The sequence below is a fragment of the Xiphophorus hellerii genome, chromosome 7, assembly GCF_003331165.1.
Source record: "Xiphophorus hellerii strain 12219 chromosome 7, Xiphophorus_hellerii-4.1, whole genome shotgun sequence".
Lineage (NCBI taxonomy): Eukaryota > Metazoa > Chordata > Actinopteri > Cyprinodontiformes > Poeciliidae > Xiphophorus > Xiphophorus hellerii.
Window position 1 is genome coordinate 4,887,418 of NC_045678.1, and position 15,772 is coordinate 4,903,189.

Genomic DNA, 15,772 nt, shown 5'->3' on the forward strand with positions numbered 1-15,772 from the left:
ACTAGCAATGACATGACAATCCCCTTCCATTTACCAAAAATAGTAGAAAACCACCTGTCTAAACCACCATCAATACCCGAATGTTCATGCATAGTGTTACTCAGAATTCTCAAACCCTCCAGGGCTCGAGTGACAGATCCATCAGGGGCAGTATTGTTCGGAATAAAAGTACAGCAGCTCTCTTGGAACATAAAGCAGACTCCACCCTTTTCGGCCAACAGCATGTCCAACGCCATCCGATTTTGAATTGTCATTAAAGAAGTAGGAGCTAACTGATCCTTCAAACCCCCAACAGCATCCCTGGTCAGATTCGCTAACCTCAGAAGATTATAATGGACATAATTTATCCTGTCAACATTTTTATTCGGAGTGATAGGAAAAAGAGCTGATAGTACTGGCATATTTTCAAAACCTGCTGCAATTTGATCCGCCAATTTATATTGATCCGGAACCCCTCTCGGCACGCCGATGGCATCTACATAAGTGGGAGAATTAGTAGTCAAATCAAATGCAGTATCAACACGTGTATTACGCACCTGTCGCTCATGTCTCCGTGTCCGTAAAGTGAGCACCTGCGCCGGACCTACAGGATCAAGTCTTTCTCCAACAACCATAAGCGGCACTGCAAGGCGAGTCATAGCACATATTCCAACAGTCCTAGGAGGAATTCGCACATATAATCTATCACCCCCACAAAAATAATAAAGTCCAGCTCTTGCCCAACTCCCGATTCCGGATGCTGTTAAAGTAACATTACACCAATCACTAGAAATCTGTCCTAGATTGAAATCCGGCTTAAGATGAGTAAAATTAAAACACACATACAACCCTTTACCCTTAACCGGAAGAAAAGTTCCCGTCTGAGTATAGTTATTAATAGGTGGATATATGTTGGCAAGCGCATCACAATTTATGGGGTCTGCCTCAGTTGTCAATTTCAGCATGCAATTAAAACCCCAACTATCTCCCAAGTGTAATGGGGCAGGTTCAGTGTAAAGATGAGGTCTAGCTGTGGCACATGCAATGCAGTTCCCAATATTAGTTTCCTTAGCCGTTTGAACCATCCAATTCAGCCATAAATTCCTGTCCCTATAGCCAGTCGCTGTTTGAATGATATCCAACGGTGTAACTGCAGAGTAGTCAATTTTAGCCGCAAACTGATCAGGAACATCCATGTCCCCGTCTTCTTCACCATCAGGTCTGACCATATTAATTTTGATAACCCCAAGTGGATCTTTATCATCAATTGAGGCACCTAAAGTCAAATAAACAGCTGCATCCGCCGGATACTTTGTAAAGAAAGGATTGTGCATTGAAGAAATGGTTAGCACTAAAGGATTTTGACCCTTCGCTGGAGAATGTATTAAAGACCCTCGTTTTATGGTAACCTTGTCATATTCAGTGTCATATTTATGAGCATAAGGTGGACTCCAACTTGATCCCACCCATCTGAAGGCCGATTTCCAAGTGGGACACAAGTGACGAACCCCATTTTCCTGAGTAATACAGTGTCGCTGGAAGGTCAGATCCCCACACAAATACAAAGGAGTGTTCTGCCAGGATCGGGGGGTCGACCAGCAGCGACGAATTACCTCACACAGATCAATTTGATAATCAGTTACAGTACCCAAAGTGTAGTTCAACTCAATTCCACGATATTTAGTGAGGCACTTGTCTACAGGAGATCTCAAAGAACGCTTCACACGAGCAGTCACATTTCCGCCAGACACTTCGCGCTTGACAGAAATCGGTCGGAGATCAAGTGTCTGTGAGGAAATGATTCCACCCGTGGATCCTCCTAAAGCCCACATTCCCAGCACATTGAGTCCAAAAAACACACCCAGTAAAAACTTCCACTCCCCGTTCATGAATCTTAAGCTGAACTCCATCATGCAAACCTGTCAAATGTAATCCTGTGTTATTCAACAATCCAATACTCACCTTTTAAACCACAAACTTTCACCGGTCAAAATTAAAAATGAAAACCACTTATCTTTCTACAATTATGTAAAAATCATAAACTTAATTATCATAATACAACACAAAACTACAGTACATATAACAGCCCAAAAATGTAAAAACGCAAAAAATAAGACTAAGATATGTATATAGCAATAGCTAAGAATTGTTATGCAAACTTAAAAAACAATATTCGCCACAAATCAAAATCATAAAGACATAAGAAATTACAGAATAGTTTCTTTTTTTTTTGTTCTTTGATAGTCTCTCAGAAACAAAATATGAAATCTTCGTCAAAAAATGATAAAAAATTACAAAAGAGTCTTTGTTTTTTTTAAATGTTCTTTGATAGTCTTTCAAAAACAAAATATGAAGTCTTCATCAGAAAATGATAAAATGTTACGCGCAAAAAAAAAAACGAAACGAGAGTCTTTTCCGAGTTCGCAAAAAACGACAACACGCAATAAAAATGAATCAATGTTGATCCTCTTGTAGCCTGATCCTTCTCGGCTAGAAACCTCAGGTTTCCAGCTGAGCGGCCGTTGCTCACTGAAAATTGGATTATTATGCCAATATAACAGTGAGTTTTAAGGAGAATATAAAATCTCCTTTTTCCTCAATAGAAGGACATCGGAACAGGATTATTATGCCTGTCCGAGCCTTTTAAACTTTGAATTTCAGGTACTTGAAGTGGTTGTGGCAGGAATTCCTGCTACACTCCCTCCTGGAAGCGCCTGGCGTTGCTCCTCGTCCGAAGATTGAAGCTGAAGATCTTCTTGTACGTCTCGGAGCGCACGCTGTGGCTCCTCGGCTGCTGTGCACTGACTCCAATGAAACCAGGTGTCTCCTTTCCCTTGCAGACGGACAGCATGAGATGTTCTCTCCACGACTCGGTATGGTCCGGTGAAACGAGGTTCCGACCACTTTCTTTTGATGACTTTCAGGCGCACCCAGTCGATTCCCGGAACGGGTGGTGAGCCGGGACGTTCCTGTGTCGTCTGATATTTCACAAATTCCCCTGCCAGGATCTGTAACTCATTAAAGAAATCTTTATGAGATAAGTGTGCAAGTTCACCTTTCCATCCTGGAATGCGAGTTGCAGGTCCTGGAAACATCCGTCCCGTCTGAAGCTCATATGGAGAGAATCCTGTTGATTGGTTAACAGACATTCGAACAGACATCAAGGCAATAGGCAAAGCATCCACCCAATTTAATTTAGTATGTGCACATATTTTAGCCAATTTCTGTTTAACAGTTTGATTCAGTCTCTCAACTTTGCCTTGTGATTGAGGATGATATACTGTACCGAATGAATGTTTCAGTCCGAGCAGCTGCTCCACCTTCTGCAAATCTTGGTTCCTGAAATGAGTGCCGTTGTCTGATCTCACCTTCTCTGGAAAACCATGGGTTGGAATGTAATAATTGATCAGACACTTTATGACAGTTTTGCTGTCCTCTTTTTTAGCTGGCCACGCCTCTGGCCAGCTCGAATATGCATCCACACACATTAATACATACCTGTATCCTCTAACGGGTGTTATCATGTCTGTAAAATCAATAATAATCTCCTTACCCGGTTGTGTAGTCCAAGGAAAATGTCCCACTGGTGGTCTGACAGTTGGTTTTGCATTGTGTTGTCCACAAATTTCACATGTTTTCACATGGTTCTTGACCATGTCCCTCAAAAATGGATGCCACCAGTGCTCCAGGTTTTTTAACATCTGTGCAATACCTACATGTCCGAGTCCATGAGCTTCCTGGAAAACCTGGAATCTCATATTTGGAGGGAGAATTACTTTACCATTCGGTCCGCGCCAGAGTCCCTCATTGCAGATGGCACCCCTCGCTTTCCAGACAGAACGTTCCTCAGGTGACACGCCTTTCTGGTGAAAAATAATTTTCTCCAGGTTATTCTGTTCCATCTGTTCCATTTCAGTACTCACCATGAAGAGAGATGGCAGGTATCCAGCTGCTTCTTTGGCTGCCTCATCCGCGGCCGCATTTCCTGCTGCCACTCTGGTCTTACTCTGATCATGTCCCTTGCATTTAATCACCGCAACAGACTGAGGCAACAGCAATGCCTCCGCCAATTCTTTCATTTCAGTTTCATGTTTTATGGGCTTTCGTGCTGCAGTTATAAATCCTGCTCTGAGCCACTGAGGAAGTTCCACATGAACGGCACTTGCTACATAGGCTGAATCACTATATAGATTTACCCTCATTCCCTCAGCTAATTTCAGAGCTTCAATCATTGCTTTGAGTTCTGCTCTCTGTGCCGATTGCGCACCCTGCAGTCTTTCTGCCCTCAAAACGTGAAACTCGCTGCCCAAGTCTTCCACCACAGCGAATGCTGCTCTCAGTCCATCTGTATCATGTCGAAAACAGCAACCATCTGTATAAAAATTTCTCACACCTTCACCAGCCAAAGGAGAAGCTTGTAGGTCAGGTCTTATTTTTTCTTCTTTTTGTACTAACTCCTCACAATTATGCGGCTCTCCTTCCTGCATCCTGTCAGCCATATTCACTCCGTTGTGTACAAAAGTTATATTAGGTGATTCCAGAATTTTGCTCAATTTTTGTTGTCTCAATGTTGTCAATGTGAAATGTTGTGAATTCACATATGCTACCACACTGTGTGATGTCATCACCTGCAGTGGATGACCCATCACAATGTGTGCAATTTTTTGAATCATTTTTCCTACACCTGCAGCATGTCTTGTACACGCTGGATGTCTTATCTCCATAGGATCTAGCATTGCGCTAACATACTGGAGAATTTTCCTCTCACCCCCTGTTTTCTGAAACAGAACGGCATTCACTGTCAGTTCTGTTACAGAAACATCCAAATAGAATGGTAAAGAATAGTCCGGAATAGCCAGCTGCGCCGCCGCAGCCAACTGTTGTTTCAGAGAGATAAAAGCTTCTTCTGCCTCCATAGTCCAAGTCAGAGCATGGGTGAGCTGACGAATCCCATGCTCTCTGACTAACGCCCGTAAGGGGTCTGTCAATTCTGTATAGTTAGGAACATAGTTCCTACTATATCCAGTCAGTCCAAGAAAAGACAACATGTCCTTCACCGTACATGGTTTGGGGTGATTGAGAATCGCAGATTTATGGCTGGCAGACATCTGAGTGCCTGTCCCAGTGATAATCCGCCCCAAAAAAGAAACTTGCTTCCTAGCAATTTGCAGCTTAGATCTGCTCACTTTAAAACCCCTGTCTGCTAGATGTGACAACAAACTTCGCGTGCCCTCAATACAAGACTCCAACGTCTGTGCTGCCAGCATGAGGTCATCAACATACTGAATCAGGGTCACGCCTTCTGGTAAGAAACAGTCCGCTAACTGCTGTTTCAGAACCTGATTAAAGAGCCCTGGTGAAAGAGCAAAACCCTGAGGCAGACGTGTATATCTCAGCTGCTGACCCCTGTAGGTAAAAGAAAACACATCCCTACATTCCTCATCCAATGGGAGACAAAAGAAAGCATTAGCAAGGTCCACACAAGAGAACCAAGTCTGAGACGGGTCTAGGTTAGTCAACGCAACATGCGGATTAGGTACTGGCACCGTAGGGGTCAACAAAACAGAATTAATCGCCCTAAGGTCATGTGCCATTCGGTATTTACCTGTCCCCTTTTTTTCCACTGGCAAAATAGGAGTGTTCCAGGAAGAGGTGGAAGATTCTAACACACCCGCTTCCAGAAGACCCCCAATAGTTTCTGCAATTCCCTCCTCTGCCGCCCGCTTATGAGGATATTGTGACCTCCAAATCGGAGGGCCCGGTTGTAAATCAAACGTGACAGGTGTGACATCAACAAGCCCCACATCAGTGGGACCCGTAGCCCATAAACACTCCGGGAGGGAAGCCAACATCGCAGCCGCAGTTGGATGATCAGTCAGCTCCCTACCATGGTGTCTAGGAAGTTGAACATGTTCCAAAACCACAGAGTCCACAGCCGAACACTTTATTTTGTATGTGTTTGTAGAAGGAGAGAAAAAGAGGTCAGGAGCAACGGTATTCTGCCAGTCTGAAGCTGCAAGGGAGCGTTTTACGACGCCCCCTAACTCCATGGCCTGATGACCAGGATGGAGAGCCAAAGAAATATGTGGAACTGCTTCATCATGCATCTTATACCAAAACAACTGATCCTGAGTCAGATTAACTGCAGCAGCAACACCCTCCGGTGCCACATAAATGTCCTGTGAAAACACAGTCCAATCATTACTGGCTAAATTCGCCTCAAACTGCTCCTGGTACCATTCAGTCTGGTCTCGGTCATAAAACAAAGTGACATGAGGAAAATCAGGAGCAGACCCATACGGTGCCAGCGCTTGGATCCAGGGTTTCCAAAGCAGAAAACAGGACAGAATCCCAGCATGGTCCGTCGATTCTGGCTGTAAAAGACCCCAGTATATATCAGCCAGGTGCTCCTCGGATTGTTGGAGCAAAAATTGTCCATGCGTATATACTTCAGTGCAGGCATGGGAAGATCCATCAGGAAAAGTGACAAGTAGTCCATCAGGTCCGCACAAAATAGTGGCCCCCAGAGCAATCAACAAATCTCTCCCTAATAAATTCACGGGAGATGAGGGGGAACACACAAAAGGATGTGACACTCGTTGTCTGCCCACAACAGTGTGCAGAGGTGTGGAAATAGGCAGAGTTTGTTTCACCCCGGAAAAACCAACCACGGATATAGTCCGACTAGAAAGTTTTTGTGATGGCATGACAATATTCATGGTGGAATATGTTGCTCCCGTATCCACCAAAAATGGCAATGTTTGTCCATCAACTGTCACATCAATCAGGGGATCTGCCAAAGCTCCCTGATTCAGGTTCCTCTCTGGGGTGTGTCAATATTCTCCAGCCTGAAAGTACTGTCCAGGATGTCGCGGAAGTAATGCAGCATTTGGAGGCTGTTGTGGCAGACTCGGCAACGCTCCATCTTGTGCAACAACCGGTGTATAATGAGGACACTGCTGAACCCAGTGACCCTCCTCTCCACAATAAAAACACCTGTCATTACGTCTCCCGCCTCGTGGACCCCTTCCTCGCACACCCGACCATGCGGGGGCTCTCCCTCTTCCCCCACGCCACCCCCGAAAACCAGACTGCCAGCGCGGGGCGACATAGATTTGCGGACCAGGTTGTGCTACTGGAACAGGGACCTGACCCGGAACAGGAATTGATGGAGCAGCTGTTGTTAACATAGCTTTAGCCTCCTTCTGTTCCTGTTTGGCAAGCTGCAGTTTCTGTCTAGCTTCGCTTAATTGAAGTTTCAGTAATTGTTTCTTAAAATCTTCCTGCTCCTTCTCCGCCTCTCTCTCCTCATCCTGAGAAATCTGCAAATTATGCAACAAATGCAACTCCCATTTTGCATGGTCACAAGATTTCAACTCCGGGTTTTTTCTCATTTGAGCGGCGACAGAAGGAGGGACACCCTCCAAAACAGCTTGGCGGAAATGTTCCCTCATTAGTGTGGGCTGAGTTGGATGAACTCCAGTTTGTCGTCTCCAGATGTCTAAGGCTTTGTCTAAAAATACCTTTGGGTGTTCTTTGGAATCCCAAAAAAATTTAGGAATAATTGAAAGAGACACAGGAGGAAACGTGTCCCGCAATGCTGCACCCACAAGAGTCAGAACAGCTGAAAGGGGCGTGTGATCAGGTATATGCAGAGTTCCAGCAGACAGTTCAACATTATGGTAATTCGTTGTCGTTGTTGAACGACTTAAAATAGCTCTAAAATCCCCCAATGCTAACATCATCCCCCCTGTTAATGTATCCAAGGCATGTAGCCAAGGAGTAGCCCCATCTGCTAAAGAGGGTAATTTGTCAATCAGGGTCTGTATATCCCCAAAAGAGAACGGCTTGTATCTCTGTCCTTGTTGCGATACTAATAAAGGCATATTATGATGAAAAGACTCCTGAGACTGAATTGACTGATTCTCTGATTCACTTGCTAAATCTTTAAGGTGAGTGGGGAAATTATCCACAACACGCCGCAATTTCCCCTCCACGTGCGAAAGACGCCTGCGAAAAGAATCTCCACCAGAGGGGGCAATCACACCCCGTGGTGTTCCAACCTCACTAGGGGAGGGACTATTCTCCCTACTCTGCATATCAGTTTGGTGAAACCCCTCCCGATAAAACCCCGGAGTGGAGGGAAACCTCGCAGCGCCCCTCACACGTGGAGGAGAAGAAAATGAGCCGCCCCGAGCAGGCGGTGCGTCCTCTACAAGACGGCCCACCAAGTTCATATCCACGCTCAGTTGTACCTCCCTCTGCTCCTCCTCGTGTCGGGGAGGAGCAAAAGTAGGCACGCGGCTGCCTGGGCGATGTGTAACTTGAGCCATACTTGGGTAAATCGCAGAAGGAGGCAGGGAAAAATAAACTGTTTTTTCACGCTGAACCCGATCTGCCATAGGCAGACTATCAGGAACAGATTGGGAATTGTTAAGGGAAGTCGTCAAATCATGCGGCTCCCTCACCGGCGGAGAGCTAGAACGCGAAGGACGCGCTCTCATAAGATCCCAGTCCACCGTGCCCCCACGAACATTTAAAACTGGATATAAACCCGTGTAAGAGGGAGTACTATCCTTATATGGAGGCGGAAGTGGAGCGCCCAACGGACTAAGTACCTGTTCAGGGTGTTCAGAGCCCACCTCCGGACGATCTACTTGGGCATGAGATGAGTCCGAAGTCCGTGTAGCTGACCCCTTTTTATAAAAGTGATCTGTACCCTGCCAACTCACCAAAAGCTTAGCCCATAACTGCCTATCCTGTTCCGCGTTCTCCAACTTCTGACACAGTTTCTTTCTAGCAAAAAATTAGCTGCGTCTTTTTGAACTCGCAGCGCATCCCTGTCAGCCAAAGCCTGCTTTAAACAGACATTCAAAATCAAACCCAAAGGCTTTTCAGCATTAAGGAGTTCATCCTGTTTGCGGACCGCATTTTCCAGCACAATTTTCAATTCATCCGCCTTCACATTAAGCGAATCCAAACCGAGCTGTTGATCATAAATACAAATGAAGTCAGCAATCTGGTCCCGCAAAGTTTTCCATGGACCCAGACCATATGAATGGCTTACAACATCCGTTTTAAACTCAGTATCCATAATAACTTTACGATAAAACGCAGCAAAATCAACACAAATTCACACAAACAGCACTATTCAAACAACTTAACACTGCTCAAACACACAGCCAGCCCGAACTCGCACACGCGCACACACACGACCACACACACGCATATATACACGCAGAGCTCTGCACGCACACTTCACAAAGAAGAGCCGCTAGCTTCAAAAACACCACAAACAGACAAATACAGATAACACTAAACAGAATAATAGACAAATAGAAAGAGAAGAGGAGAAGGAAGACAAAAAATACAAAGAAGGCGCCAGCTAAAAATAAAAATGCAACATCAAAGCTCGCCACAATCAATACTAAGAATTTACCACAAATTCTGTGTATCGGCCTACCTCAGACCTATCTAGTTCAAACAAAATACACAACGCTTGCCTCAAGCGAAACCAAGAATTTACCACAAATTCTGTCCATCGGCCTCCCGCAGACCTATCTAAAGTGTGCCACACACTAATCCTTAATTCCTAAAACCTACCGCAGGCTATTGTCAAAGTCTACCCCAGACTATTGTACGCACGGAAATTCATTTTTTAGGGACCCAGTCATTGATTCCCAGGGCACAAGAACACAATTAACAAACCCAGCTGTAACGACGGAGGGAGCGCAAAATCCTCCGTCTGAACCCGCCACGGTCCCCTGTGGTGCGTATGTCTATAAAGTGTACAACACACTACCCGTCAAAGTCTACCACAGACAAACATTCCAGCCTTTTAATTCAATTCTAAGTCAACAAAGTCAAGTAGAAACAATCTATCCTCTCCTACAGCTCCGAACTCCGAACAGCTGCCGCTGACTACGCCAATTCACGCCGGCCCAACCACAGACGACCAAAAAATAATCAAATAGTATCTTACCGCATCAAGCCGTCGAGCCGAAACAGGCCGATCCGCCTGCCAAAACTTCAGAACCGGACGAAGCCCCCAATTATTAAGGAAGAATAATATAACTTTAACTTTGGACAAAAAGTTTGGCCTCTCCTTCCTTAGAGTCCCGGAATCTCTGGCAGACGGACTGCGGCTGGAGGAAGTGAAACCACGACACTGCGCGTTGACGTCACAGATCACGGAGTTTAATTCATAACAAAGCAATCAATAACAAAGCTGCAGAGATACAGAGATATATTCATTACCTGTAACAGGAGAAATAGAAAATGAAACACAAAGAAACAAAAGGGGCAGAGACGCGTCTCTGGAGAAAGCTTATTATGCCAAAAAGCAAAACAGTGGTAGCATTCTGAATTTTTAACGTTTTACATGAAGTTTTATACTGAGTGGGCGTTTCTTCAATTTAATATATTCTACTAAGGCGTTCCACTCTTTAACCAATTATAACCTCCCGTATGGACTACAGGAAACTTGAGAAGTCTCCCAATTTACAACGAAGTTCCAAAGGCGTCTGGTTTCTATCGAGAGACAAAGGCGGACCAGTTAATCTTGGACGATACCAGGTACGAATGTCCCCGGCGCCGAGAGTCTTAAGATAAGATTTCGCAGACACCCATAAATCTGACGTCTCTTCCATTATCTCTCCTAACGTTCTCGAAGAGACTTGCATCTTGTAATTTTCAAAAAATGTTATCTTTGCAAACCCCAGTTTTGCTTTTGCACACTCAGCCTCCCAAAAGATTAAGTTCTGCCAAAATAATACATAAAATATACAGGACAAAATAGAGTATAATTCCTGAGCCATTTTCTAATAGTAAAGAAAACATTTTCATACAAACAATTTCCATTTGGTTCTAATATCGTCACAGATAATACAGTTTTTCAAATACATTTATCCTTTAATAGTTTTTAATATGAGATAATACAATCTTCAGTGAACATGGTATTAATACTTAGAAGTTAAATGTTACGGGGTTTCAATCTTCTATTTTGCATTAGTTTTACACCATCGCAGATGCTGGCCTCCAGCAGTTCTCCCCAACTGCCTGCAAGAATGTTAATTTATGTTTCTGTGATCTGGCCGGGCTGCAAGCGGCCCCATTTAATGATCTGCATTCTAACCCCTGTGTGTCCGGTTCAAAACAAGAGTATCAAACCTACCCTTTTACACATGCATAAAATTAACTGCATTAAGCACCAAAATCAATAATTTTCCTCGACAATATCCATGAATGTATGACGATACGTACATCTTAAAACCTTTTTCCAGTTTGCTTGATGGGGCTTTAGATCCCGCCTTACAAATACGATGTACATCGTTAATTGTTAGCTTTGGCAAGCCCTGCAAACACCGACTGTAAAATGACATCTTTAATAGACCGGACAAAAATGAGCCGCTTTTCCCCGAACGCGGAAGCTGAGGTGCAAAGAGCCCATTATTACTGAAGGGCAACATAATATACAGACTTTATAATTTGCACTCTTTTGGTTGAATGCAGTATTTATTTCCACTTTGGCTTTATGTTTAGTTTTTATTCAAGTACATTTTTTTGTTAATGGAGACTGAGAATCCATTTTATTTTTGTTTTTGGTTGTTTTGTTTATTTTGTTTATCAGTTCCAGTGTTTAGTGTTCTTTTGAAAATAAAGTGTATCTATCTTTGGCAGGAAATCGCATGCACTATTACGTCATTTCCATTACATCAGCGTAAAAAGGTCTAAAAACAATATTATCGTTTATCGCAATAATTTTTGAGACAATTAATCGTTCAGCAAAATTTATCGCGACAGGCCTAGTAATTATTGACTGTTTTTGTTGTTGCTGCTGTTTTAAATATCCAAAATACTTCCAAATAGTGACGTCACTGTTCATCTTTTATCCACAATTTCCAAAGGAGCCGTTTTCCTCATTTTCTCCACCCAGATATTTTTTTCAAATTATTTTCAAGCAGTTTTGAGTCATGGTGGAACAACATGAAACTGCTCCCCCTTACTCAGGCGTACTGTGAACACGTTCGATGGACATCAGTAGCCCACATTCTGCAGACTGTTGAGATTTCGTAGTCAAGCGTACAGATTGCCTACATTTCTCTACATTCCTTAATTTCCCACAATCTGAATGGATATTAGCAAGTTTAATGATCTAGTTGGGTTCCAATTTAACACATTGAAATGACTGAGCTCTATGTAGTTGTTCTTGTGATAATTGTTTGGAGATGTACTTAAAAATGCTTCTTTGACTAAATGCTGGATATTAGAGTCTGCAAAAAACCCCCCAAAAAACACGAAACTATGAAATGAATCCTGCGGATCTTGTGTTCTGTGAAACTGCATTCGATTTCGCCATTTTCTGTCCCCGTCCCACCCGGCGGGCTGTTTCACATTAGACGCCTCGGTGCGTGGGCGTGTGTGTACGAAGCCGACTCTGATCAAAGAGCAGCTTTGCCACATCTGCTTTCATCTCCAGCTGTTCATGTTCTGCGGTAGCTGCTGACTAGTGGAGACATGTGGTAAATGTTAGGTTTGCTCTCTCTGTGTGTGTGTGTGTGTGTGTTAGAAACTCACGCGGCTCATTAAGTGATGACAGTGAGAGTTTGTTCAGATGATGGAGAAGAAGAAACACAGATCTCTGTTTTTATTGCTGCAATAAAATGTCTGAACGTTTTACTTCTTGGCGGTAAATGTGACTACAAGGCATAGACATCCTATTTATTTTACTTATTTATGCTGTGTTGTGTGTTTTATTGAAGTAAATAAAATCAAAAGCAAACTGATATTTAAGTTTGACACGAAGGTATTCAAAGGGGAAAAGCGCTGCTGTAAATTCCAATCCACAGTTGAGTATTTGCAGATTTTTCCAACGGAACGTTACGTTTACGTCTAGTAAACAGGAACATTTGCAGACTTTTTCGTTCAGCATGTCTAGAATAGTTGAAGGAAAACACGGTTTGATATCTAAAATACCTATTTAAGACGCCATTGACTGGTATTTGCAAAGCAGCCAATCCAGGAGCGTCCTCTAAATTTCCTTGCTGCTAATTGGTTGTACAGTGATCCCTCGTTTTTCGTGATAAGCGAAATCCGCGAAGTAGGAACCTTTATTTTTTTAACAATCATTATACAATCAAATACTCCATAATACATTTAAAACAAATAACAAAACATTTTTTACAGGGCCAAGCATTTTTTAACAAAGTACCGTATAAACGTTTTTCTTTTTTTTTTTTTTACAAATAACTACTATACTGAAAAATAATAATTTTAATCATCAATACGAAGTGAAGGCTTCAAATTGCGGAGATCAGCACCGCCCACCGCAACCCGAGTCATTGGATTAGAACAGGGAAAAAAATTATTATGAACAAAAATACAAAGTGCAGTTGGACAAATAGTGATTCACTTGTATTTCACTGCTCCTCCTGACTTCGCTCTGTCACGTTTTTGTCTTCTAAAGCCCGCGGTGCAGGTGTGTTTTTGTTCGAGAGAGGAACATGGTTATCGGTAGTTGTTGTCGCTCTTTTTTCTTCTGGGCAAAATAATTCTTATAAACCGACGTGCCACCATCGATTATGTGAAATTTGGCAAGCTGATTTACGTACGTGTACATATTACCCGCAAAGTTATTGACACACAAGTAGAGAAGAAGCGGAGAGACTGTTTAGCCAATCAGAATGCAGAACACAACGCACGATGCAAATCCTCGAAGCTGCGAGACCGTGAAAGGTGAACCGCGATACAGCGAGGGTTCACTGTACTCACAAGAGTGAAAATAAGGAAGACTGTAGATATCAGCTTCTGCTGTAGCGCTAACACTGCCCACATTTTTTTTCTCTACTGTTATATTTTTCTGGTTGAAATCAGGTTCCCAAAAGTTATTTATTATTAATTTGTATTTTATTCATTTAAAGATTTATTTTAAAATGTCATCTTTTTCTGTCTTGCCGTCCAGCTAAATAGTTCTCGTGTGACTTCATCGTGTCACCATGAGACTTATAGCAGTATGCCTCCTTTATCTAATGCTTATGTCTTCCCCTGACTGATACCTTTGTCCACTGGGATCCTTTGCAGCCTCTCTGCAAACTGTTTTATTGCAACAAAGAATTCAAATCAGGGCTGAAAGTCAGGAAAATCCAGCTAAAAACATCTGAACTTCATTTTAGCCTACTCATATTTACTGTAAGTAAGGAATTTCTGCAAGTAGGTTCCTGCAGCTTTTGAATTTTTCAAAGGTTCATTTTCTATACAAGACAAAAAAATTAGCATTTTAATAGAGAACTGCTGGACGGACTGTACAATTTTACACAGATTTTCTTTAAGCCTTTTTATGACAATCTGAGCTGAAAGCATCGTTACACCTCAGGATACGATCCTCTGTTGGCTTTAGAAACTATTTTTAAACTGACAGAACAAGATTTTATGTTTACTTTGAGCTTCGATTTTAAAAAAAGATTTTTTTCTTTGTTTTTTTTTATTTCCAATACATATCAATGCAACAAAAGGAGTTTTTTTTTTTTTATTAAAGCCTTACTCATAGCAGTCATACACACACACTGAGACACTGCAGGCCATATTAGGAAACTGTGACACTCCTTTAATCTTGTGTGTGTGTGTGTGTGGGTGTGTGAGAGAGAGAAAGAAGGAGAGAGAGAGAGAGAGAGAAAGGGAGGAAGGTTAAGTTAAGGATAAATAAAATTAGTGTTGGAGTTAGGGTTAGGGAGTATGAGGGAAGATGGTTATGTTTAGAGAGAATTGAAGAGTGTGTGTGTCAATTGAGTGTTGAATGGGTGTGTGTGTGTGTGTATACATGTTGTGTAGAATGAGTGTTAATTAGATGTATGTATTTGTAAGGGGTTACCGGTACTTAAAATATGGAGAATATAATGGGTTGAAAGACTAGATATATTATCTAGAAAATATGAAACTTAAGTGTTATTCACTCTAGTAGAGCCTCTATCATTAAGGCCTTCCGGTTTAGTTGTGTCCAATCTCCTTATCCACAGCTGTTCCTGCAGCCATCTCTCCCGTTTAGTCCAATTAGGATTGTGTGCCACCGGTCTGGCCCTGATAGAGTCCAAACCATGTGTTCGAAAATGTTGAACTATTGTGGTTTCAGATTTTTTATTGTATCTGATGTTCGATTTGTGTGCACTGAACCGTTTAACCAATGTATTACCAGTTTCTCCTACATATTGTTTCTTACATACCTTGCACCAGATTACATGTACTATGTTTTCATGTTTTCTAGTGATCCTTTGTGCAATGGTCCAGTGTTTGTTAATTACTTGTACTACGACTGTACGGCTTGTAGTGTGTTCAAGTGGGTCTATGGCTCCGGTTGAAATTTGCACGGACGAGGAGGTCTTTGAGACTGGGATTTTTTTGGTATGCCGAAATGATCCTCCAATTTTGGGCCTGTGGTAGTTCCTGTTGTAGTTGTTCGAAGTTGTCTCTAATTACCTTGTGACTTTTCAAAGTGAATTGTGAATATGGACCTATGAGCGGAATTGTATGTAGATTTGTGTCTGTGTTCCTGTTTATGTTGGTGTTATTTGGGTGAAAGATCTCTTGTTTGACTTTATGAAGGAGGGATCTTGGATATTTTTGTTTCCTCAGGGCTTGAAAAAGTGTTTGTGTGGCCTCATCCCTGTCTGCAATATTTGAACAAATTCTGTTTTATCTAATAAGTTGTGCCTTGAGAATGCCCTTGAATGTATGTTTGGGATGGAAGCTGTGTTTGTGAAGAAGTTGGTGTGAATCTGTAGATTTGAAATGAATTTTGCGG

At 42.5% G+C, this 15,772-nt stretch overlaps 2 protein-coding genes across 7 annotated transcripts in view; one reads left to right on the forward strand and one right to left on the reverse strand.

Annotated features, from left to right (window-relative positions):
* The window catches only part of lrch1 (leucine-rich repeats and calponin homology (CH) domain containing 1), a 99,171-nt gene that overhangs the window by 61,006 nt on the left and 22,393 nt on the right, over nt 1–15,772 (forward strand). The window lies entirely within an intron of this gene.
* On the reverse strand, nt 2,547–8,494 carry LOC116722777 (uncharacterized). Its single transcript, XM_032567059.1, has 2 exons — nt 3,266–8,494; nt 2,547–3,106 (listed from the first exon to the last, which is right to left on the reverse strand). The coding sequence occupies exons 1-2, from the start codon at nt 6,696–6,698 to the stop codon at nt 2,637–2,639; spliced, it is 3,903 nt and encodes a 1,300-aa protein (XP_032422950.1). The 5' UTR covers nt 6,699–8,494; the 3' UTR covers nt 2,547–2,636.

Bases quoted from the DNA above. Each gene is read 5' to 3' on its own strand.
- LOC116722777 (XM_032567059.1), bottom strand. From the start codon at position 6,698: ATGAATATTGTCATGCCATCACAAAAACTTTCTAGTCGGACTATATCC. The intron at 3,107-3,265 runs GTACAGTATATC...ACCAATCAACAG, and splicing joins CGGACTGAAACATTCATTCG to GATTCTCTCCATATGAGCTT.